The 25,733-nt window shown below is 36.6% G+C and overlaps 1 protein-coding gene across 2 annotated transcripts in view; it reads left to right on the top strand.

Annotated features, from left to right (window-relative positions):
* The first annotated feature begins 4,054 nt into the window (after positions 1–4,054).
* Positions 4,055–25,733, top strand: part of LOC102221136 (kelch-like protein 4) — a 33,650-nt gene continuing 11,971 nt past the window's right edge. Inside the window, exons 1-5 of one of the 2 annotated variants that reach the window (XM_005806782.2) lie at positions 4,055–4,174; positions 10,204–10,690; positions 20,189–20,356; positions 22,623–22,759; positions 23,521–23,717. In XM_005806782.2, coding sequence (XP_005806839.1) covers positions 10,239–10,690; positions 20,189–20,356; positions 22,623–22,759; positions 23,521–23,717 — 954 coding nt within the window. In that variant the 5' untranslated portion in view covers positions 4,055–4,174; positions 10,204–10,238. The remainder of the gene's footprint in view (positions 4,175–10,203; positions 10,691–20,188; positions 20,357–22,622; positions 22,760–23,520; positions 23,718–25,733) is intronic. The other variant, XM_023328792.1, reaches the window with a different exon arrangement.

Below are 25,733 nucleotides of genomic sequence, written 5' to 3'. Positions count from 1 at the left end.
ATTGTCTGGATGTTATTGACTATGGCACTAAAGTATAATATGGAGAGCTCCACACATGTGCAAAGTTGATATTTCAATTTACATTAAGAATTACAAAATCAAATCACCTGCACTCCTTATTTGTTGTGAAATAATAAAATGAGAAAGTCTTATTTGGATAATAGTTTTAATGAATAACTTAAGAAAAAAGACAAATAGCTTCAATTAAAATGATTTTTGGGATGTACGTATTTATGTTTATGTTAGTGTTTGACCTACATGTTGTGTCTGACATCTGTCACTCACTTTGTATTGCAGCTCTCTTTTCTACCTGGGTTTTCATTTTAGTGTGACAACCCAAGATTATTCATCACCATCATTTAGCCCTCTTCAAAAACGTCCTTAAAACACCCCCTGCTCAGCAGTCTTAAGCAGACATTTAATGTAAAAATTAATATTCAAGCATTAAAACCTTTAAATATGATGGACTAAATCTTTCTTTGAAATCCATGGCTTTGTGGTCAACAATAAAATGCAAACTATTAGTAATGGGCCTGGTGGAGTGAATGACATTCATGAGGCTAGCTGGTGAAAACCATTATTGTATTTTCGACCAGCCATGGCCTCTCCTTGGCCTATTCAGAGAGGAAATGTACTATATCCATCAACCATTAACCAGTTAAACTCGAGCCTATTCTCATATCAGTCCACTGCAGTTTCAGGTTGAAAACACAGCTATCAAAGCTACAAATCATATGCTAACTTTAGTTTGTAACAACAACAGAAACTGCTGCTAACGTTAGTCAGCGGAGCTGTAACTTGAGGAACATGTTAGAAAGGTTAGCAATCCCATTCAGCTATTCTGCAAATTCATTTAAACATACGTTAATGCACTTAAACATTGCTTTACCTACTTAGGTTGGGTAAATATTGTGCATCAGCACACAACAAATTTGGAAGTGTTAATTCAATTCCTAGAGAGTTGAATTCAACACTTTGAAAGTGTCTATATTGGTCCACTCTTGATAAAGTAACACTTTTGAAAGTGTTATTTGTGATAGAGTTGAATCAACACTCTCAGTAGTTGAAATTTAACACACATCAGTGTTGATTTACCTAACACGACACTAGAGTGTAGTGCGAAAAGTTAACACTATGAATGTGTTAATTTCACACAGAAATGTCAAATATAGATCAACATAGAAATCTGAATTTTAAAACACTACTGCATGTCTTCCCCCTCTCCTTCCCCCTTTCCTGTCAGCCTACTTTTATATAAGGCCCACAAAAGACCCCCTGGAGGGGTAATATAAATATATATATATATATATATATATATATATATATATATATATATATATATATATATATATATATATATATATATATATATATAAATTCTGGATATATGTAATAATAAACAGTTTTATTTATAATGCCCTTTATATATCAAATTCAAATCTCAAATCAAATTAACTTGTGCAATTTTAAAGAGAAACATTATCTCATGAACCAACTGCACAGGAGGAATAGATAACATTAATTTAAAACAAAAAATGACACTGTCTGACAGTGGTAACCTATATCTGACGGTGGTGATACAAACTCCAACATTTTAATAAGATGCTTTCTACCATAGTAATTTTGATTAAGACTTTTAGTGATAAAACTACTTAATATGTAACAGAATATATAACAGATAGTTAACAATATAATAAATTGTCTTGTACATTTTTCTTCTGGATTGGGGTAAAGTCCTCAGGAATGTAACTTACCACGGAGTTGTCTGATTTTAATGCCTGTTTAAAAAGAATCTGACAATGTAAACAAAAGTTTGGGACAAGTTTAAATTGACCATAAATTACCAGTAAATGTTGCTAAAACCTACAAACATTTAGCTTGACTTTGATTTTTAATTATTCTTTTTCATCTTTTCCTAATATATTGTAAAAGATATTTACAATATAAGATTTCTTCAGCAAAGCAAAATGATAGACTCTGGACAAGTGATTTTGTGGGTGCTCGCATGTAATAAAACCATATTCACTAAATTAGTACCACAAATACACAAAATGCTGTATTTTTGCTAAAATGTATTGCAGTATTAACCACAATTATATTTTAAGGCCTTTTAGAATAAATTAGCATTTTTTTAGTGGGACATGATTTTGCCAAAATCTTAAGAATCAATGACATAATTTGTTCTGTACTATTTTCCAATGCAACACATTGAGTGAAAGGTGACACGTGACTAAAACAGTTAAACAATGATTAATACTGTCGAGCCAATGATGGGGCACACAGGTATTTACTTATTCAGATAATCTATGTCAGCACTAATGCATCATGTGCAGGTGTTTTGAAGCTTAGCATAAAGCCAGCTAAAGGGGCAGCGGAGTTAAGAGAGGTAAACACCCCTGACCCCTTATGGATAAACGAGTGGTCAGTGGCACATTTAAACATACTTACTATCCCAAAGTAAAAAAGAAATGCAGCTCTTTTAGATGGAATGGTTGCTGTTTATCTGAGCAGAAGTACAAGGGGTGAAATTGGTCAAGATATTTTTCTTAAAAAAAAGAAAAAGATTTTTGTTTTTTTCATTTTAAGTGAGCAAAAACATATATTAAAAGTAATCTAACAGGAATTACTGCTGTACTTGGATTCTTGTAATAACACATGGGACTTGAGCGGATACATTGGTGGTGATATTGTTTTTGTTTTCGATGAAGTGTATCCATCCAGCTATCTTCAGTAGAAACATTATCTAGAAAACAAGAAAGAGTTGAGCTGACACAAGGAAAAAACAGTGCTGTGCCTGGCTAAGGGCCATGCAAGCTAGGCAGTAGATCGTCTATGTGTCTGCTTCATTCAGTCTTATTATTCACCTATTAAACAACTAAGAACAATATTCGTTCTTTATTAGTTTGGGAGTCATAGAGGAGCACCACTGTTCTAAGACACACTTTCATTATTGTGTCCTTAATCATGTGACAGTAAATGTAAATGATCAGTAAAACTTATGAATAAATACCTGACTCCTATTCTGCCTATATAAAAGTAAGCCATTATGCAGTATTAAGTTCTGGAATTGCCTTTCCCTCACTTTGATGCCCAAGTTGCTGATCTTAGATGATTGTAGATTTACTTCTACATCATGTTTTTGTTCTTCTTTTTTTTTTTCAAAAGTGGTGCACTGTTTGGGGTATTTACATTGTTGTCAAGGATTAGTTTTTCTCCACATATAGGCCAAAAAAGTAAAATTTGTTTTAATTGGAACAGAGCATCTTATTTTATTAAAATGCAGGGCATAATGGTTTAAGATTAAGCATTGTTTCTAGGGTCAAATTCACACAAAACATTGAAAGATTTATAAACTTTCTCACGTTTCATGTGTGAATAGGTTGCTAATTCAGACAAGAACTTGTCACTTATTATTAAACTATCAAAAATAACAATGCCAGCAATTGTTAACACTTACATGCAATGTTAGAAATGAACATTTGAAACTTTATGTTGCTGTTCAAACTTTGTCTCAAATTGAACATGTTTCATAAGTGAATAGCAATAATGATTGAATTAAAATAACTATGATTTTTCAAAAACCTTCCTCAATACAACTAAAACAGTTTATCCTTGACTACAATAAAATGCATGTTGTTGAGTTCTCTTTTACAAAAACATTGACAATGTGATGTGGTACTTAATACTTTCAGTTAGCTCCATGAGACATTTTTACTGGCAAATGAAGTCCTTAAAGTTGCATTATTATATGAAGCTTTAAAACTTTGTTCCTGCTTTTTAAACTTTATAATAATTTAAAATACATACATATATTTAAAAGCAAATGCTGATTTCATTTTAGTGGTTCTAACAATCATCACTTCAAAGTCCTGCTTATATTAGTGCTTGCAGGATAATTCTTTGCAAAAGCAGTGTTGCTCGCAACACAGGATGTGTTTCCAGAGTTCCTGGTTCTTTGAATGCAATTGTTTTTCCAGTGCAGAGGAAGGAAACTAACAGGAGTTTCCTTTGAAAGAGGAAGGTGCCCACTTCCTTTCTGTTGGAGAAAAACATGTTTGTAGTGAAGGAGGGACGTGGGACAAGAATGAGTTGGAAAAGACTCAGAATCTGTTTGCCATTCATTCTAGCAACAAGTTTCAAACGGACAAGCGCATAGAACAAGGCGGTTTTACTGGTAAGAAGGCAGGCTACTAAATCTGACTTAATATATTCAATTATTTCAAGTTAGTAGTTGTATGTCAACATTTTTTACCTGTTACTTCAAAAAAGAAGAGAGCTGAGCCAGCTTACTTTTTAGTTTTGTTCATTTACCTCATTTTAATCACAGCATGGATTTGTGCTGAAGTATGGTCCTCATTATGCCTAGACGTGTTGCTACTATTGATCCAGGAGCTACTGTTTGTTAGCGCATAATTTAAGACAACTCATAAATATTGCTTCTTCTTTAGTGTGCGGATGACTGCATTCATTATTTACTTGTACACCACTCAATTAAGATGCTTTATAAGATAATTAAATGTATGTCTAATGGACTGCAATATTTAAATCATGGATTATCTGTGCGCATAGCTCTTTGTGTGTTTCTAAATACTGTGTATGAGCACTTTAATTTATTTATTTTTCCTTTGATGTTAGCTGCAGAGCTGTGATTTCTTAGTCCTTGCCTAACAAAGCTGGGAGAATCGGGTGCTTTTGACAGGTCTGTCTTTCATTGTCTCACAAAGGATTTAGTCAATAATCGTGCAAGGATCATGCAGTTGTGGCTGAGCTTGGAGGGGGATTCCGTTCATGTTTTATGTATTTCACACATCCTCAGAACAATCCAACCTAGTAATTAATGCTCAAAATAAACATAACCATAATGCCTGTTGAGAATTTGAAAGTGTAGCAGATTCCATAATATCTCTCAGTAATGGAAACGCATGGATTTTGTAATTATGCTGCCTTTTTAACGGATTTCATAGCAGTAATATGTAGGGTTCGTCTGTCTTGCATGCTCCAGGAATATCTATCAGGGCATAGAGGTGTGTTCACTGGGGAGGCAGACGTTAGATGGTTTACCAAACCACCCTGACATCTTGTACCACATCTGTTATGGAGCAGGCAGATGGTGTCCTTGACTCCTAGAACAGTTGAAGAGCATTGTGTAATAGCTTTTTACTATTCATAAAGTCATATGTTACTACAATTGACTTTTTAAAATGGAGCAAATATACAGTTGGTGCATAGAATATATTAAAAAAAATGTTAGGCTAATGTTTGGTTTGTACTTTCTTGTAAAATCATAACCAGTCATTTATGTTTTTGAAAGGCAGAAATAAACAATAGCTGTTGGAGTCCAAATCTTTTGTTGCAAGTGAAGTGGGCGAATTACAGTTGTTTTAATATGAGCTCTTTCACTCACTGTAGTCGTGAAGGAGGAGATCAAAGAGAAAACAAATCAGGCTGTGTTTAGATTCATGTTTGTATTCACAGTATTAAAAGTCTAAAAACTAAGAGTGTGGAACTGTTTTAAAGAACCAAGGTGGAGTTCTTTTTTTATTCGATGTAGTGTGTCCTTAAAAAATGTCTCGACAAGGAGCTTTGAAATATTTAGTAGGTGAAATGAGGAATGGTGAGTTTATTTAATAAATATATTTACAATTTATTTAATAATTCCACAGTTTTTACAGAACAAAATATACCCTTATACAATTTAGTTCTTAAATTAGCCATGCTTTTGATTAAGAGACATGTCCCCAAATTATCTGAACAGCACTGTTTTCTCTGTGCTTCTTACTTTGAAGCTGAGAGTTTAGGTTTTGTACAATGGGGCAGTATTAAGTTAAAGCTGCGGATAAATGTCAAAAACAAATAAAGACAGCTTTCTGATGCTCTGACTGTGAAACTGACAGCTTACTGACCTTGACGGTTCATCAGTATGTAGCTTTTCAATTGTAAGCGCTGAGGCTTTCAAGAAAGGGACCAAAAGAGAATATTTTTTCTGCATGGCTACCTCACATTGAGACGTTCTCCCCGTGGGATTCTGTTTGATGTGTGACTAACAGACTGCACAGATGTGTGCTGGTGTGAAATTAATTTATTTTTGCCTTTGACGGGGTGAATTTATGTCTGTGTGTTTTTGAACACATAAGCTGTGAGTCGTGTCTCACAGCTTATCTGTTTATGAATGTATATGCATGGATACAGAGATGCTCAAATCCAAGATTTTTGGTTTACCTTAAATGATAATGTCTAAGTTCAAGGTATCCAGCCATTGCTGATATTTTCGGATCCAGAACACATTAAAGTTATGATACAGAACAGCTAGACCTGTATGCAGATTGCTGAGACCAAGGGGGATGAGGGCATAATGGACTTCCAAACTTACAGTATCTTAAAAAGTCTCCTGCTTCAACTCTTTAGTTTTAATGAAGGTACAAAATTGATCTGAAAAAGCCACTATATTAATTCACAAACACATCTTCATGACAAGCTTTTATGCTATGAAAGGTATTATTTATTCAACAGCTTAAATTTGAGAATACAAGGAGTGCCACAAAACAACTTAATACAACAAAAGTTTTCTTTTAGTCCAACGAAGACAAGAACACCTGATGGTCAAAGTTTCAAACTGTTTTCAACAATTGTAACAGCCTTTCTATGTAATTTCTAGAATGTAAATGCGTGTATCTACCTTGTGTCTGTTAACAATTGCAAGTTATGTAAGCTCCATGGCAGATAGGGGTTGAAAATGGAAAAAAAAGGATGCATTTAGGTTGGCTTTCCTGTTGCCTGGCAAACACCCTCCACCCTGGAGGTGTGGACTTTATTGAGGTTTTAAATTTTACCCAATTGCTAATGTTTGCTCATGACGCATGTAATTCGCCAGTTCAATGCTAAGAAGCTTACAGGAAGTCGCTTGCACTGTAAACAATCATCCTCCACTGCGAAGAGAGAAGTGCTAAGCCACACAAGGCAGCTGTTAATGTTCATTCAATATTTGGAAGCGTGGCCAACACAGACTGAACCTTCACTTCATTAGCTGCTATTGGCAAAACCACAAGCAGACCACAATTCTAAAACAGCAAAGAGAATTGTTTCATTAAGTTATTGCTCTCTACAGCTCCTTTTGTTCTCTGATTGGCCCGGTCAAAAATTGACCGGGGATAATTCAAGTCAAGGGGAGAAATCCCAGATTATGCTAGAAGCAAGATTTTTTTTTAGCTGAATTACACAGGAAAGCAATGGCGAGGCTGGTTTTTATGTTATCTGCTTGATATCATAGTTGGTTCCCTTCTGAGATAACTTCTCTTTGACATAACTTACTCTGCTCTAGATGTTTACACAAAACATATAAAAATACACTTCTTTTGTGTCTATTTCTTTTTGAAAACAATAACATATCTGAAGAAAGTGATGCTGCACAGCATGGGACTTACCCTGCAGCAGCAATGCCCACTGACAGAATCCTTTCATATTATGCTTCACCATATGTGTAAACCTAAGGTAACCTGCCCAGTAAAAAAAACCAAAAAAAACATTCATTGATACATTAGAATTTTTTTATTATTGAGAAAAGCTAAACGTTTTAGTATTATTAACTGTAAGTATGCAAAAATGTTTTGGGCTGTTACCTTAAAGATCCATAATATAATCAGCTCCACTTGATATATACTTGATATATATATATCAAGTACATATATATACTGGGATGGCATATGACTGATCCTGGTCCTGCTGGTGGACTCTTTCTGATAAAAGGACTAACCAGTGTTGTAGTCAAGACCACCTAACCCAAGACCAAGACCAGAGTGCATCGAGACCGAGACAAGACCAAGACTTTTAGGGTCCGAGACCAAGTCAAGACCGAGGGAAGTCGAGACCAAGTCAAGACCGAGGGAAGTCGAGACCAAGTCAAGACCAAGACCAGTGCCCCGCGCTACAGGACACAATAAAATGTGAAATATGATCAAACTTGCTAATCAAATTGATCTGAAAGATTCACATTCCCATAAAAACACCTAGATATTAAATACTTAATACTTTCAGTTAGCTTTCAGTTAGCTAGAAATACATTTCACCAACATTAAAAGCAGAACAAACTCTTTGTTCTGCTTATCTAAAAAGATAATGCCCTGGGCATTTGCCCATATAATTCATGTCAGAAATCACCACTGTCTGCACCATTAAACATAGCAATTGAGGCAATGCCCTGACGGTAAACTCAACTATGAACACTGACCAAAGAGCAACAAGCAAGAAGTAACCAAGCATGAGGCACTCACCATGACTGTTCTCACCCTCTCTCCCACTGCATGAAGCCAGGCAGCACAATGCTGTAATGTCTGGCAGGCATTACAGCTGCCACTTTGAACGAAAACAATTCTTGTGTTTTATTTATTTGCTAATTAAATAAATATCAATGTATATAATTAAATAAAACAATAGCTACTGCAGTGTACGCAGAGCATCATAAGAACGAAGAACGGCTCTCAGTGAGGCTCCAGTCCTTTCTTCTTAATAAAGAGAAGTTCAGAAGACTCGGATCGTTCGTGAATGTCACCTCACTATATTGCAGACTTTTGGACACAGTGTTGTCCCATACATGCGACACGTCAGTCATCACCTCCGCACAATAATTCAGCGCAGCGACTGACTTTTTATCCCATCACAAATGCTTGTGTGTCTCTGCACAGCTAGCTTTGCTGACGTCACGTCAACTGAGCTTACCTTCCTTTGAGCTTCTTTTCTAAGTGACGAAAAAAGTTAGACGTAGTCCCCGCCGTCTGTGAAAGCGAAGCGCTGCTGAATTAGCTGTCGCCATCGGATGTCTTATTATTTATGCAGCGCAGTTCTATTACTGACGATTAGACAGACACCTTCTGCCGCTCAGAGGAACCCACTGCGCATGTCTGAGAGCGCTGCGTGCGAGAAACACGTAATTGGTAAGTCACGTTATTGCTTGGATTTTAATCGGTGCGTTTTGCATCCAGTGAAAACAAACATGTTAACAAATAAACTTGACAGTATGCCGTAAGTTTAGTGATATTTTCACAGTTGCGGTCTTGACTGGTCTTGAAATAAAATCCCGAGTCCTCAGCGCCCGAGACCGAGACAAGTCCGAGACGAGACCGGTCTCTAATACTACAACACTGGGACTAACTTCTTTCTACCCTAGTCTCATGCTTGCTCAAGATAAATGGTTGATGCCAAGTTAAGCACCCAATCATTGGGGCTGTTTTATAATTGGCATTGTAAATCAAATATGACTATAGCTTACTAAAATGCATAGAATTGTATTTATAAAATTGGATTTGAATCAGTTTATCTGACTGGATTGATCTGATTGTATGTTTCTGTACAGAAATTGAACCTGCTTTTCTTGTAAAGTGAATTAATGCAAAAATACTGTCTGGGATATTGGATAGAACGGTGGAATCAACGAGATATTTAATCCAAGAATGACATGAACCAGATTTGATACCAGTATTGGATCTGCTCAATCCCACCAACCTTATGAGTTTATGTTAATTGTTTCAAAGGTTCTTTCTGGGCCACTTCTCAAATAGGCAGTGGTTTGCTTTGTTATGATGTGACCTCATCAACCTGACTCCATGATACTCCACCTTCTCTGAGCAGCAGGAGCAGGCAGTCACGTTATCACTCAAATACACAGAAACCTACAACTACCCACACAGAGCAGAAGTAAAAGAGTATAGGAAGGGCTTAAGAGATCTTCTCATTGAGATTCCAGGATATATGTGCCTGTTTCTGACAGAACGTGTGCAGAGTGTGTTACTGTGTGCATAGGAAAGACAAGCAGGATGTGTGAGAGAGAGTAAAAGAGAGAGAGAGGGAGAGGGAGAAAGCGAAACAGAGGAGGCACAGGGGTGGGAGGGTAGATCATGCATGTGCATTATCTCAGCTCCAGCGGCACAGCAGCAGCAAACAGAAACAGCAGCAGCACAGGAGGGAAGGAGAGAAAGAGAAAGACAGGAGGGAGAGTCTGAGGGAGGGTTGTAGTCTCAGGCAAAGGAACAAAAGCTGCAGAGAGTAGCTTTCCATCTCCGCTAAAAAGACCAACGGTGGTGTTTTACAAAGAGGAGGAGGTGGTCATGATAATAGTGAGACCGTAACGGAACAGAAGAGGCACACTGTAATCAGTGCAGACTGAAAGCAAGACTCTTCTCCTCTTTGCTCTCCATGTTTTTGGGGACTCAGCATACCACTGCCTGCATCTCCAAACCCAGAAGAGGATGTCTGTGTCAGGGAAGAAGGAGTTTGATGTGAAACAGATCCTCAGGCTCCGTTGGCGCTGGTTCAGCCATTCATCTCAAGGTTCTGCTGGTGGTGGAGGTGGCAGTGTGGGAAGCTACATCCAGCAGGATGGCCTGGACCACAGAGGAACTCCTGTCCAGGGACGACTGAAGAGCCACTCACGGGAAAGGGGCATCGGAGGATTGCGGAAGACCAGCAGTCCTGTGCACAGCGTCATGTCGCAAACGCCAGGGCCAACACCTGTCTATGTCAGGACAGGTCATCAGTCATGGCATCATCAACCCAACACCATCCAGGGCCTCCAGGTCAACGAGGAGTATCCAAAGAGCATTTCCTCTCCCAGCACAACGAGGAAAGAGGAAACAAACTCTGGCCAGGAAGTAATGATAAGCAGCACAGAGGAACCTGCAGAGGTGGAAGCCAGAGACAGGTATGACTACTGATGGGTGTCAGTAAGCTTGGAGGCAGATATTGCTATGCCTCATTTGTCCCTTTATAATATGTATGAAAATAGGTAAAGATGTGATTATAGGATTTTATTTCCTTTTTCTTTCTTATTTGAAGAAACAAGTTAGCTTCAAAATAAAAATGTTATCTTAAGAAAAATGTCTGAACCCTAAGGCAACATCAATTATAAAAAAATTAAAATGTTTTCATTTGCTAATGGAACTAAAATTCCTTTTAAGTAAATAATTCTTAAATCTCAATGTCACATTTTCTTAGTCATGTCAGAAAAACCTTCTGCTTTTTTAATGTTTTAGTGCTAAATCAAGTATTAATATCCTTTAAATAAGCTAAATGAGGTCTACCTGCACAATATGTTTTCTGTATCTTTTGCTAGTCAGCTAACATCATGGCTCACCTGAGAACAACTATTCCTTACTGTCCACAGCATGTTAGGCAGGGTAAACCAATAAAACACCTTTTTAATTATTTACAACTGGGGCCTTTTCTGCTTCCTTTTTCATTTTGTGGCCTGGATCACACTGAGTGCTCCTTTGCATTATTCCTATAAGCACTTCATTTTTTACACAACACGCTAATGGATTTTTTTCATTGAGTTAAAAGTGGATAGCAGGAAAGATTCATTAGATCATGTAACATGTCTCGGACCTATAAAAAGAGGTGGTAATGAAATCAGATGATTTATCCTTAGAGTCAGCCACAACTCTGTCCTGTTCGTGTGCTAAAAGCTAGTGTAGCTTCAAACAAGGTTAAAATCTTTTGACAAATCCTTATGCTAAACCAATTTAGTTGTAAATACCTTCCTTTGCCTATAAATGTTGCATTTCTTCTACACGTTTTCTTGTGATCCTACATCATCTTCAAGGAAGTAAACAGGTTAGAGATGTACCTGTGAGTATCAGCCTGTTTGTGCGCATGCTGTCTAGCAGAACACTAAGAGCACCTCACAAGATAGATGAAAAGACCAACTCTCCTTTTATCTTGGCTGTGACATTCTGAGGTGATTGGTCCTTAAGCTCTGCTGATTCCCCGTGTGCCTTTGTTCCGTGCACCTGGTGATGAAATGTACAATGATGGTAAACCTGTTCCTTTGTTTTAGATAGAGCTCAGTGTGTAGTGCCAAATGCGTAGTCTGATGCTCTACAGTGAAAAATGTGTCAGTGTGGATTGAATGAATGCCACAGGCAGTGGATGGTTGGGCTCCCTGAACTGAGCATGAATTATTCCGAGTTAAGATACGGCTTTAGAATCAACTCCACATTCTTCTCTTCATGTCGGCATAATTGGCAGATGTTCATGTTTTGGGGTCCCTGTGTGTGAAAAGGGCATGCATAAAAGATGTGCCTCACAGTGAAAATGCGTAGCTCTCCGACTCCCAGGAACCTTGAGTTCGTGTTGGCCAGCGTATTTTGACAATTATACTGAATTATTGAAACATTTCTGTTCTATTGGATCATAAAATCCATCCTTGGGCTATGTATTCACTACAACACTGATATTAATTTATGTATTAAACAGTGCTAGGCTTTTAACAACACCAAATTGTTTTATTTCTCACATAAAACTAGGCAGTTTGGAAATTAGAGCAATTCAAAGGTCATCCTTTTAAATGCAAGGTTTTTGTAACATGTAAAAATAAGAACATCCTGTACAATACATCTTAAAAACAAATATATTAGGACAGTAAAGTGGACAACCTGGTTGCACAAATGTGCATGTACATATTAATTCCATTTCAACACCAAACATCAGTTATTGTATTCTGAACATATTATAATTGTGATAGAATTTATTTCAGATTATTGCTCATTGAATCCATCCAAAATCCAGAGTTTGAAGAGCAGTTACAAAATATTAAAAGCATTTCTTTGAACAAAGGTATCAGTCAGGAAAGTGGCCTAAGGTTTTTTTTGTTTGTATGTTTTTTTTCCAGTTTTGAGCCAAGACATTCAGGTGTCTGAGAACTAAAGATGAAAAGGAACTTTACTTTTCAATATCACACAGTGTCCAAATGTGTGTACACAGATCAATAATGGAATGACTTCATCTGAAGAATCTTAAACTTTTGTGCTGACCCAGACAGAATATGAAACAAAATCTGACAAAAAATCAGATGTGAATAGGACTGTGCCCAAGAAATGTTTTCACAATTTCAGAAATTGTTGGAAAATAATGACATCAAAATGTAGAAGCCTGAGAGATTCCTTTAAAGAATACTGAATGCTGAAATTAAATAGAAACAATTAAATTAAGCATTTGTCTTTAAATCCTCCCCCTCCCCTCATTCTTTAATCACAATATAAGTTGGAAAAGTGTTTACAACTCATAGTTTTCATGTTATCTAATTTTATTACATCGCAAAAATCTAGCATTTTAGCAGGGATGTGTAAGCACTTGAAAGCCGCCGTATACGTCTGGAGCATTCAAAATGTAAAATAAAGAAAAAAGTTTTCAAATATCAGTTCATCTATAGCTGTATGTTGCATCATCTGCTTTTAAATGCTGATCACGCCTCATGGAAACACAGCCGCTCAGTAGCTTTGGTATAAACTCTCCATGTTGAGATGTATAACGCAAAGCCAAATTAGACCAGTGACTGTGTGACACATCATGGCTCACGCATTCATCTGTAGCTAAGCAGATGTGGATGGCACTGAGATATGTACATTTATTTACCTCACCAGCTGGGTGGCCCTAATACGTCTCACATCATAAATCCCTGACACGTAATTTGTCACAGTCTCTCAGGCTGAAACTAGAGAATGCTTCTGTTGCTTGTCAGAAAAAAACAAAAGTTCAGCTGTAGTTTGAAAATGTGTCAGTCATTTTTTGGTGTGTGTGTGTGCCTCTCCATAATTAGCTTCATTCATGAAGTTGCTATAAATAGACCGTCCCATTAATATGATTTTTAAAATCAAACTCGTTTCCTGCTTGTACATGTAATATTTCAAGTTACTCTCAAGTTGAATTAACTGGTAAAAACAATGAAGATTCCATATTGAAATATCCCTTAATAGAATATAGTAACAGTACAGATTTAGCTTTAAATGCATAGTTTCATGTTGCAGCAAAATAATTGCATGGTAAAAATTGTCTTATGTTTACTTGGTACATGAATGTATTTGAGTTTTAAATGGACATCATGTCAGTGCTTTGCAAAGGTTTTCCCTTGAACATATTGTCACATTATGAACAGATATTAAAGGGATTTCTTTTCAGTTTTCTCTGATGGCAAAACAAATTGGTTCATTATTGTGAACTCTAAAAATTCATACATGGATAAAAATTAAAACTTGGAGTATAGTATCCACACCTCCTGAGTCAATGCTAATGGTTGAAGAACTTTTCATAACAATTAAAGTTTTTTGGCAAATGTCTCTACCACCTTTGGACATCCAGAAACTAAATTATTTATTCTTTCTTAAGTTCAAGAAAACTCAAGTTAACATGAAAACTCAAGTTAAGTCTAATTAGATGCTGTCTGTGAACATCAGTTTTCAAATTGTATCTGGCCCACAAGATAATTTCCTATGTTCACCATTATTACAGTGCTCACCAGTCATGCAACATATGTTCATATGTTCATATGATGTTTGATGATCATTGCTATCCTGCTGAAAGGTGAACCTCCACCTTTGTGGCCTCTAACCGTTTTTCCCTCTAGCACTACCCTGTATTTACCTCCATCTATCTTTCTATCAAATCTGATCAGCTTTTCTGTTCTTGGTGAAGAAAAGCTTCTCTGCAGCATGATGATACCACCACCATGGTTCGCCAGTGGGAATGATATGCTCAACATAAACATACAGTAGATACAGATACAGATTAAACAATGTCTTCTTGTCAATCTATAAAATTTCAGACTCACTGGTGTCCTGACAAAACATGTGTCCCACCTGGGCTGTGGAATCTCTGCAGTTCCTTCAGAATGATCTCATGCCTCTTGGCTTCTTCTTTGATTAATAATGTGGACAGCCATGTCTTGGAGGTTTTTCAGATGTGTCATATGCTTTCATTTTAGGTGATGAATTGAACTCTCGGAGATGTTCAAAGTTTGGATGACTGTATAACCTAACTCTGCTTCAAACCTCTCCACATTATTCCTGATCTGCTTGTTGTGATCCTTGGTGTTGCTGATGCTTATTGCTCACTAACTGGTACCTAAAAACCTCTAAAGACTTCACTGAATAGCCGGATTCAAACAAAGATTACATCGCAGACAAGTGGACTCTTTGAACATATTAGATGACTTCTGATGGCACTTGGCTGCACTGGATATTATTTAGGAGTATTAGATTAAAGGGGCCCCTACCACACTTATAAAGATATTGCTTTTATTGGTCTGTTTGTGAAATACATATGTTTAAAACTTTATTGTGTAATAGTTCTAAACCCCCTTGAGGCAAGATGTCAGACGTTATTAATGTCTGACAAAGTAATTTCTTTTTTTGTTGTTAGATATAACATTAGTTTATATAATTTTCCTCTTCCAAGTGAGTGTATCAGTCCATTCAAGCAACATCGTTAAATTCTGCTCATAAACTGAAATGGGGTTCAAATCATTTCTGTGCTTTTTATCCACCTTGTCCTTTTGTGTCCCTACCTATATACTTATACTTGTTATATCCTCATGACTCTCATCCAAATAACCTCTTTGCAATATTTGACAGACAATATATGACCAAAGTTAACCTGAGTGGAATAGAAACCCTGACCTCTTGCACATAAACAGTAACAGAGGCTTGACTCAGCGTGTTGTTAGTTTGAATGATATCTCAATTCCCACTCCACCACCTTGGAAAAAGAAATACTACCACCTCTTCCCCTGTCAACAACAGTAATTGAGGTGTTTGTCGAATTATCAAAATGCCTTGTAATAGGATCCGGTAGACACAATAAGATGCTATAAGTTGTACATTTCACTTTATCTATTGTAATCTTAAATTACATCTACACAGGTGATATTTTTTCTCAAATAACCGCAAAGGACGTGGATAACAAGGTTAAGCTAAAGATGAAGAGAAACATGAAAACAGTCTTTGTCTTTCTGAAACAAAGCTTTAAAGTGTGGTGAATGGAAATACAACCACATTAATGCTGGACACATCCATCAGATATGTTCTGTTCAAATATGGATGAGTCAATTTCTCCTCAAAGTGAAACTAATTTTAAGAAAGTAATCTGTGGCTCTGTTTTCTATTAATTTATTAGTAGAGACCATGGCTTTATTTAACCAGTGTCCCAAGGCACATTAGAAATGAAATCAGGAGGCTGGGATGAGGATGTAAAACACAACATGAAAGAATGGAATAAATACATGGCTACATCTTCAACAGAGATGAAAAGATATTTTTCAAAAAAATAATTTGGTTTATAATGGTGATAATAATATACTTATTAGAAATTAGAGAATAGGCTAAATATGATTCAAACACATTTGTGGCCCCAAACTATAAAAATGAAAATGCTAAATATAATAACTTAACACATATATTAATTCCTTTGTAAACTTTTGTGTCAGGTTGAACTAATAAATGGCCATAAAATTAGGACTTACAAAAAACTAATAAGCAATAGTCATTTGATCTCATTTTGATTATTAATACATAATCAAACCAAATCATGACATCAAGAGTTTCCTTTGAACTCTAAAAGCTTGCTTTTTACATTTTTGAGGAGACTGATGTAACTCTGCACAATAGTGCCCCTTGCTAAATTTCTTTGACCGAGAAAAATGTTTTAGCCTTCCAGTTCTCCTCTTAGGTTTATTTAAATGTATTTATCTCGTTTTGTTTTATTTTGCTCCTCCTCATTAATGATGCTATTTTGCATTGATCAAAAATATTGATTAATTTAGTCTTAATATTAGCATTCAAACAATAAAAAAAGCTTCCTATAATCTATTCATATTTGGTATAATCTGTATGTACAACTTGAGCTATAACACTGCATATTAATATGTTTATACACTAACTTCTAATGGTGATGACAGACTCATTCTCTATGCAAGTTAACCTGCCAGCAGCAAAGAGCTTTCTGCTAGGATCTGCACATTTTTCCTTTACAGAACGCCTCCAAACCCCCAGCGCACACGTTCACGAGTCTTTCTGTCTTTGTGAAGACCCTCATTGACATAATGCATCCTCTAGCTGCAGACCCCTTGTGTAAAATACATTGCAGCTTTTCTCTGAATTTGGTTGCTGCCGTTTGCAGTTTTGGTCAGGGCTACTGTTAAAGATCTGCAAGGTCATAGACAGACAGATAGACAGACAGAGCCAAGCGTTACACAAGCAATTTCAGAAAAATCTGGAATTAGAACATCTAGAATTTTTATGAACGACATAGCTCTATTCTTGCTCACTTTCAGATCACTGAAAGTAGAAAGCATGTTGGAGCATGTTTGAAGATTACTGCCCAAACATTTGGACAAGCTAATGAAATGTTGGGAGAATAAAGTATTATCAGACTATGCTGAGGTTTAATTCTCTGGATATAGTTGCATGCACCATGTTTAGAAGAATAATGGCATTGCACATCAACCCAAAACCACCAAACAAGCAGTGCAGTTTGAAGATGGGAACATTGTGGTGTGGCCTGTCAGTTAGCTCATGGCTCTGGTGATCTTCATATGATTGATGGAAGGATGATTGAGAAATGCATGGAATACAAGAAGGGTATTTTAAGATAATCACTTCAATTCATTTGAAATCTCAGAAAAGGAAGACAGGAGGACCCCAGAACCTTCCAGGTTTGAAGACCTTTTTTTGTGGAAAATTTGGTCAAAATCACATCTGAACAGTACAAGTAATTAGTTCCTTCTTATAGGACATGTCTTGAGGATTTAATATCAAAACAACATTTTATGTTAAGTACTTATTCCCTGCGCCAAACTACGTAATTACCCATAACCTTATTGTTAGGATTTTTTATTTTGATGTCTAGGGCACTTATCGACTTCTGGTGTAACTTTCAAATTACTAGGTCAATTAGAAATATATTTACTGAGAAAAACAATGTCTTTTGGTGTATGTAAGAATATACAGAGAGAAAAGTTTAAACATCATGAGCATTCGTCTGATCTTCTCCCCAGATCAAGTTGATATAGTCGGTGAGTTTGTCTCTTAACACAAAGCCCAATGGGAAAAGAATGATTGTCAAAGTACAGAGGTTGAAAGATTTCATGAAAGACACAGATTTGGCACATGATGCAAGAAGTTCTTTAGGAATTTTTGGATTTCCAACCCAGATGAAGCTGCTTAGTGGCCTTCAGGGAAAAATTACTATTATAATCCATTTTGAAAGATATTCTTCCCATTTGGCCCCGCCAGGCAAGACTTTCCCTCTTGTAGAAAGATGGAACTGATACTGCTTGGAAAAAGACAGAGATTTTCAGCAACAACAATCTGCTACAGCAATCTTGGCAATGCAAATGGACATATTATGTCCTTAAAGATATCAAATCTTAATCCACCAATGTGTTATTACTCCTGAGCTTTGGATTTGTTTGAATCTTGTGGTAGAATTAGCACATGGTGATTTTGTAAAACAGACTTGAAAGCGGTTTCTCACCTTAAAAAAAGTGTAAAATACTGCAAATTATCATCCGCACTTGCATAGCCTGAGATAAGCTGTGTCATTTGAACAGCTCTGCTGCAGTGAGTAACATTATGGTGAGAAACCTCTAAAAGGTGTGAAGACCAAATGGCAGGTTTTCAGGTGACATACGCTGTTTGCATAAAATCTACTCAGAGATAATGTGCAATAATTTAAAAAAAGCTAAGTCTCCTATTTTGGTTTAGTTTTTTAGACCAAAGTATTTATTTTTTTTGCTTATATATAGCCAGTTAACTTTTTTATGGGCTCTCATATTTTTTGGGAATTGCTGAGTAATATGGTCATGTGCTTGAGCCGCACTGTCCCAAAAGCAGTTACTTTATTGCAAGGCATTTTGGAGTTTTAGTGCCTTAATAAAATTGGGCTATACCTCTGATGAGCAGCCCACTACTAGGAGCACAATATACACCTCGGCGCAAATTTACGGCTCCCCTGAACGTGGTACCAAAGCAATTAGTGTCGGAGAGATTGGTAGGCATGAAAAAGCCCTACAGCATGCCTCGGAGCCAATAGAAAAGCAATGGATCTGTTTTATGGCCCAATTGCTTATTCAGTCTTGTTTGGTGTTCCTTTGCGAGACTCTAGAGTCAGTGGGGAATACACAGACAGGGCAATAAATTACTTTTGGATTTAGCATAAAGTCACCCAATAAAGATTAGACTACAGGATACTGCAGTGACTGCAGAACAACATTAACCATTCCCAGAGGAACCATATCATTGCTTTTGGTAAACAAAGAAAAAAAAAAAGTTGAATGTTTTGAGCCAAACTTCAAGACACCGTGTTAAACGGGACATCAATAGGAGCCCTAACCCACTCCATCTTTACTGCGGTATAAATCTCTATGTGTGCCAATACATTATGCTGCCACGCATTACAGTTTGGATTTGCAGTTTACTTCTATTGACAAATGTGTAATTTAACCAGTTAAAGCAGCTTTCATATCAGTGCATGAGAGACGATAAATATGGGCACAAAGTGTTGCTTCAACCAGCAAAACTGTACTATTTTCTTGTGCACTATCAGTCTTCGCACAGCAAAAAGTCCATGAGATGATGGGAATTTCTTCTGGAGAGACAGCTCGGTTGTTTATGTGGCTTAGCAAACAACCTGAAATGTCAATGAACACACTTTCTCTGTGAAGGACACCAGAGTGACGCGTTGCATTATTTTCCATGAGTGTGAGGGATTACTTGGATGCCTGTAAAACAGCGTGTAATCTAGCAGCCTGTGGGGACTGGGGCACTCAGCCTTGCCACAATGTTGCAAGAGACAGACTGGTTTGCTTGTTAAGTCCCTGTTTTCTATGGAAGACACACTCACACAAACATGTTGCAGATACACACGGGAACAGCAAATAGGAGTTTACATTCTGGCTGGATCCTGGTGCAAAGATAGGGGAGTTTTCTTGTCTCATTGGACAACGCACTTAGCTATCTCCTCATGTACAGAGTTTATACATAAGAGTTTTAGTTTCAGCTTAGCACAGCACGGAAGATAGATTTGTGCTGCAGGGAAAAGGATTCAGGGGTGTCATGTGCCAAACTAAGCTTCTTTTTTGCTTATCTATATGTGTACAGCCACTGGCTTCTTGTTTATTCTCAGACGGGATAAATAATTCATCTAATTAATTGCTCTAAATTAAAATTTCCAAACTCTTTTGTCTTTATTCTCACATGCCTCTCAAGACTGATTATAATAGTTTGCTATTATATTTTATTTTATTTATGTAGTGCTTTTAAATGGCGTAATGTCATCTTTTTAGTTTTTCACTACCTGTGATTTCAGATCATAATCTGGAAGTCTGGGGTAATGAATCTCTTCCTTCTTTGCATCTTGTTTTCCACAGGTTGGTCCTGAGCAATTTGTCCAGAATGAGCACCAACTCCTCCGATGAATTTTTCCAGGCCACAAATCATGCAGAGCACACGTTCCGTAAAATGGAGACCTACCTCCAGCACAAGCAACTGTGTGACGTACTGCTGATAGCAGGGGATCACAAGATACCAGCTCATAGGTTGGTGTTTGTGCTTCTGCCTGCTTTCATTTCATTAATTAGTCCTGCATCTGCTATATATTAGAGGTGAAGCTGCCACTCTCTGTGAGGTTCATTAAACTAGTGAGGGATGTGTTAAAGCTTTGGCATGGGTCTTAGTTTGCAACACACTTCAATAATTCCAAAGAGTAATTGGATGATGTTTGAAATGCAATGCATACATAACTGTACAACTGCACTGATCAAAGATTTGGCCTATTTCTGATTTAATGGTCTCACCAATACCATTTTTTTCCTATCCCAATTTCTCTTAAGAAACAAAATACTGCTAAAAACGATTATGTATTTTTAGAGCGTAGGTTGTTTTGTACCAAAGCTTTTTTTTCTAGATAAAGTGACCAACACTGCAAAAGAATGAAATGGTGATGGTAGGAAATAACAAGCACCCGTAAAGGTCTTGCTCTTTGAAGGAGTAGCCTAAACGAACAGCCAAACAGCATTTGTGCTTACTCTGACTTTATTTTAAACCATTGACAGACACTAAAAATAGGTTCTTCCCTCAGTAACATACTGACAAGTATTGATTAGTACAACTTGGAATGTTACTTTTAGGAAAGGAAAAATAAGTGATCAAGCTCACGATTAACCAATTCCTGTCACCCTCCATCTTCTTGGTGCATCCTTGAATAACAAACATGTTTCTACATTTATGCTGCTGTGATCTGAGTACACCCTCTGTCAATTCTTATTATGGCTGATGCAAAGAAAAGCTGCGCTCCACTGCACAGAGGTGTCAATATTTGTCCACTGGGTCCTAATAGCCTGGTAGCAATTGTAGTAACTGAAGTGAACACATCACATGATGTACTCTGAATGGCAAAGGGCTCTTTCTGATCAAATTAGTCCATATGCCAATTGGTATTTTGTTTCCTCATCCAAACAGAAAAATATATTCTCATATGCTAACTGTTTTCAGCACCTGCTCATCTTTATTTGTGTTTACTGTGAAGATACGATTTAGGAATCAAAACATTGTTGCCAGAGGTTATAGTTTTATTATTATGCCATCTGATCTTTCTGACTACTATGGAAATAAGTAAAAATGAAAGTCCAACTATTGAAATGAGGACAATACTTCACACAAGTGCTTTTTCACATTTTGTCACCCTAGAACCACAAACTAATGTTATTAATGTTAAATAGTGCATAATTTTCAAATTGAATTAAAGGGATACATCTTGTTCAATATTGTAAAATGTGTGCCACTGATTTCCACAGATCACCCATAAATCAATCATTTGTACAATCGCATTTACTACAATTATATCTGCAAGTTTTTGGGGGTATATCTCAGGTGGTAAAACGCCTCACATTCAGTGATGAAGAGAATCTGCGAAAAATGTTTTTCAAGGTTTTAACACAGATTCTGGATTTAGGTCTGAACTTTGACTTTCTTTCTTTCTTTTTGTCTATTCTAACATATTTATATGTTTATCTAAGCTATTCAACTTTTGCTCTATCTCTATTTTGCTATCTGGATGGCAACCCCAAACCTCAGTATCAAGAGTATCTCTTGCAGGTTTTCTTTTAGGAATATACTTTATTTAGTCTAACCCATCTACACCATCAGCTCTGAGCAACAACCCTTCTCTGGCTGATGAAATTAATGATGCTGCAGCCATATGTGCTACCTTTGGTCTCACGTGACCCTCTGGTCAGGTGTACACATGTTTGCTGTGTCCCTTTCACAGGCAACTAGAAATACTTTCTTCTCAATAATAACTGGAAATCCTGTCAGGAGGAGCAGGTATAGAATATGGTGATGGATCTTTTTTTTTACACTTCACAATTATGTTCTTTTTTATATTCATATTTTACATAAAATTCCAATTCAGTAGACTGAAGTTTAGGGTGTAAGGTGAAACATACTATTGTGAGGCACTACATCCGCCTGCAGATATAAAGATGGCTGTTGGGACCATGTAATGTAATCATTCACTGACTAAGTAGACTTATGTAGTTGAAGGGAATTTCTTAGTGACCTTGAAAGGCATAAAACCACTCAAGCAGCATCAGCACAGCAGGAAACATCGGACAGTAGCTACATGATATATGGTAATTACTTTAACAGAACATAATCAAATAAACTCTAAAGATTTGCTTTTATATAAAGTGCAATACTTAAAGAAACACAGTCTTTACATTTTATCCCATCCACGTCTCCCAGCAGACACGAAAACCTATGAAGAAAACCATACTAAATGCTCTTTCTCCCCCCTCATGACAGGCTCGTCTTAAGTGCAGTTTCGGACTACTTTGCTGCTATGTTTACCAGCGATGTGAGAGAGGCAAAGCAAGAGGAGATAAAGATGGAAGGAGTGGATCCTGAGGCCCTCAGATCACTGGTACAATTTGCCTACACTGGTGAGTGCCTATAAAGGAATTCACTGGCTTTGGTATGATGTTATGAGACCTCTGTAATCCTGCATGATTAAAATTGATCAATAAGGTAATTCAACAATTGGCTTGCAAAGTGAGAATAACTTCAACATAAGATCTTTTTGTAAATTTTGACAGACAAATGGGCTCTAATAGATCTTCTGCAAAGTGCAGGAAATAAACTTTCTTAACAGTTTATTTCTGTATAAATAACACCGCCATGTTATTTGCTAAGAAATAACTTAACAAACAATGTCTACACAACCTGAAGTGGGTGTGTTTTGCTTTTAAGCATTTATTCACATAAAAATGTACAATCCTTTAGATTTTACTATGACTCCACAAATGAAGCAGCATATTTAAAGTGTTGCCTTTAAATACACAGATGTTCCTCCATATACATTAAGTGCGGGCGAAAACTTAGAAAGGCATGGCATCATTGTCTTAATTGTTTCAGACTGAATGTATGCAAACTCTTTAATTAAAATAGTAATAGTAATTTAATTCCTTCTCTTAATTCTGGTCTTTAGGCAACTATAAATGATTTTAGTAATCTCAATTTGTCTTAAAAAATATTGTATCTTTTTCATTTATTGTGTCCAAATATTTGTTTCAACTGTACATTTACTGTGGTAAGGTTGCGTACCCATTCCTTTAGTACAAACTGCTTTCGCCAGTATTCTTATTTATCATGGAAATATTCTGCCGTGAAATATGATGTTGATTTCTATGCCATGACATTACAGGTGTCCTTGAGCTGAAGGAGGAGACCATTGAAAGCTTATTGGCGGCAGCATGCCTCCTCCAGCTTTCACAAGTGATCCAGGTCTGCTGCAGCTTCCTCATGAAGCAGCTTCATCCGTCCAACTGCCTTGGAATACGATCCTTTGCAGATGCCCAAGGCTGCGTCGACCTGCTGAACGTGGCTCACAACTACACCATGGTATGATGGTAAACAGAGCTAGATAGCAATTATGTGGTGAACTGAATTATTCATTTTGCAATAAGGGTCTTTCCTGCAGGGATGCATATGGTCAGATACAACAATAAAAACTATAAACCGGTGTTTAATGTGGTAAATAAACCAAACCAAGATTTTCTTTTTCTAACATTAACTCTGAAGACTACCACTTCAATTAAATTTTCTGTTTTATATGAAAATATATACTCTAAGTGATTTTTCAATGCATTTCTAAATTTTGTGCTCCTTATTTATTTTTTCTTTCACATAAAAATCCATTCTGTGTACATAGTTTATGATGCAAATTGATTTGTTTATAGATGAGCTAATTTAAATATTCAGTCATTTTCTGTAACAGTATCAAGCATTGGTACCTCGGTTATTTACATCTCATAATTTAAGCAGCTGGTATTTCGACAAGGGAATATAATAGAAACGGAATAATTTCACGCTTTAACTTTATGTAATTGAGTTGTATGCTGTCAGAGCTGCACCGCCATGTGAGCCATTTCCATCTACTTCTGCAAGGAATATTTGCACTGGATTAAGATTCAGCCACATATCCGTTTTTTTCCAGCTTTGCAGAAATGACAGAATGATGCAGGCGTTATCTCCTAAAGGACATCTGCTCGCTCGGTTTACATAGCCTCCATCTGAGTCCAGGAGGTTAATCTAATCATCAAACTGCACAAGAGGTCCAGCTTCCTGTTCAATGACTTCAGTAATGAGAAGGGAGAGCTGTGGACTTCCTGGTTACACCATCCGCTGCATTCTGAGTGGACTGAGTTGTGTTTTGATAAGCTCGGTTTCCCTGTTTGAGCATAAACAGCCAAGCCTCTTAACGTTCTTCCTTTATGAAACTATTTTATATTTTATGGTCGAAAACATGCAGATATAGTTTTAGACATTTTTAATCATTAATCAGTATTTTAGAGCATAACACAAGCAGTCTGTTTTTGCTTATCACTTCAGATTGAAATCATATTTTTAAGGCCTTGCAAAAGTATTAATACCTCCTATCACATTCTGTCATGTTCAAACCCAAAACTTCAGTTTTCTTTAATTGAAATTTTGTGACTGACCAACAGAAAGTATAGATCTGAAGTGAGAGAAAGCTCAACACGTTTTGTTATGTAACGTGAATATTCAGTCCCCTGATGCCTTTTAATAAAATGTAATCAATTGACTTTAAAAGTAACCTAAGCTGAGCACATTTGTTTGTGTTTTATTGTCAATATAAATACAGCTGATCTATGTCGGACTCAGATGTTTTTATAGAGAACATTAGTGAACAAACACATAATGAGGACCAAAGAAAACAGCAAACAGGTCTGGTGAAACACTGAAGAGAGGTTTATTCCAGGGTTATGTTATAAAACAATATCCTAGACAGAAGGTACACTGCAAAGACATGCTTTCCCACCTAAACTGAAAGGCCAAGCTACAAGAGTCTTAAAGCATGTTTCCGCTAAAAAACACTTTTTCCAGGAAACATGGCTTTCTGGAGCTATTATTACCCTGTTGCATTTTAACTGCATTTGCCAGTGTTAAAATGAATGACTAATGAGATTTTTTTCAAAAAAAATTCCCTGGTATGGTTAGTATTTTTTCTTGAGAAGATAGCTAAGACTTTCAAAAATGGTATTTTTTTCATATCTGTTTAAAATAGTCTGAAGCTCATACTTGACTTATGCTCTCTTAACTCTAACTTTATAAACATCTGTTAAAAGCTGTCTATGCCAAAAAGAAGGAATGCATTCTTTTTTCAAAGTAATTTTTTTTTTACTTAAGACCATTTAGAGACAAAGGCATACATAAAAACAATCACACCCCCTGTGGATCATTTACAGATTTTTAAGAAACCATGTGTTGTTGCTACAACTCAATGTGTGTGGTTAATGTTCCTTTGGAAACACACCCAACCTCTATTTATTAAATACTTCTATAAATATGGTTAACATTTTGTATCATTTACCCTTTTAATCACTGCTTTTATTT

Source organism: Xiphophorus maculatus, chromosome 23, assembly GCF_002775205.1.
Source record: "Xiphophorus maculatus strain JP 163 A chromosome 23, X_maculatus-5.0-male, whole genome shotgun sequence".
NCBI lineage: Eukaryota > Metazoa > Chordata > Actinopteri > Cyprinodontiformes > Poeciliidae > Xiphophorus > Xiphophorus maculatus.
The sequence above is the reverse complement of the archived record's forward strand: the minus strand, read 5'-3'. Positions and strand labels throughout refer to the sequence as shown.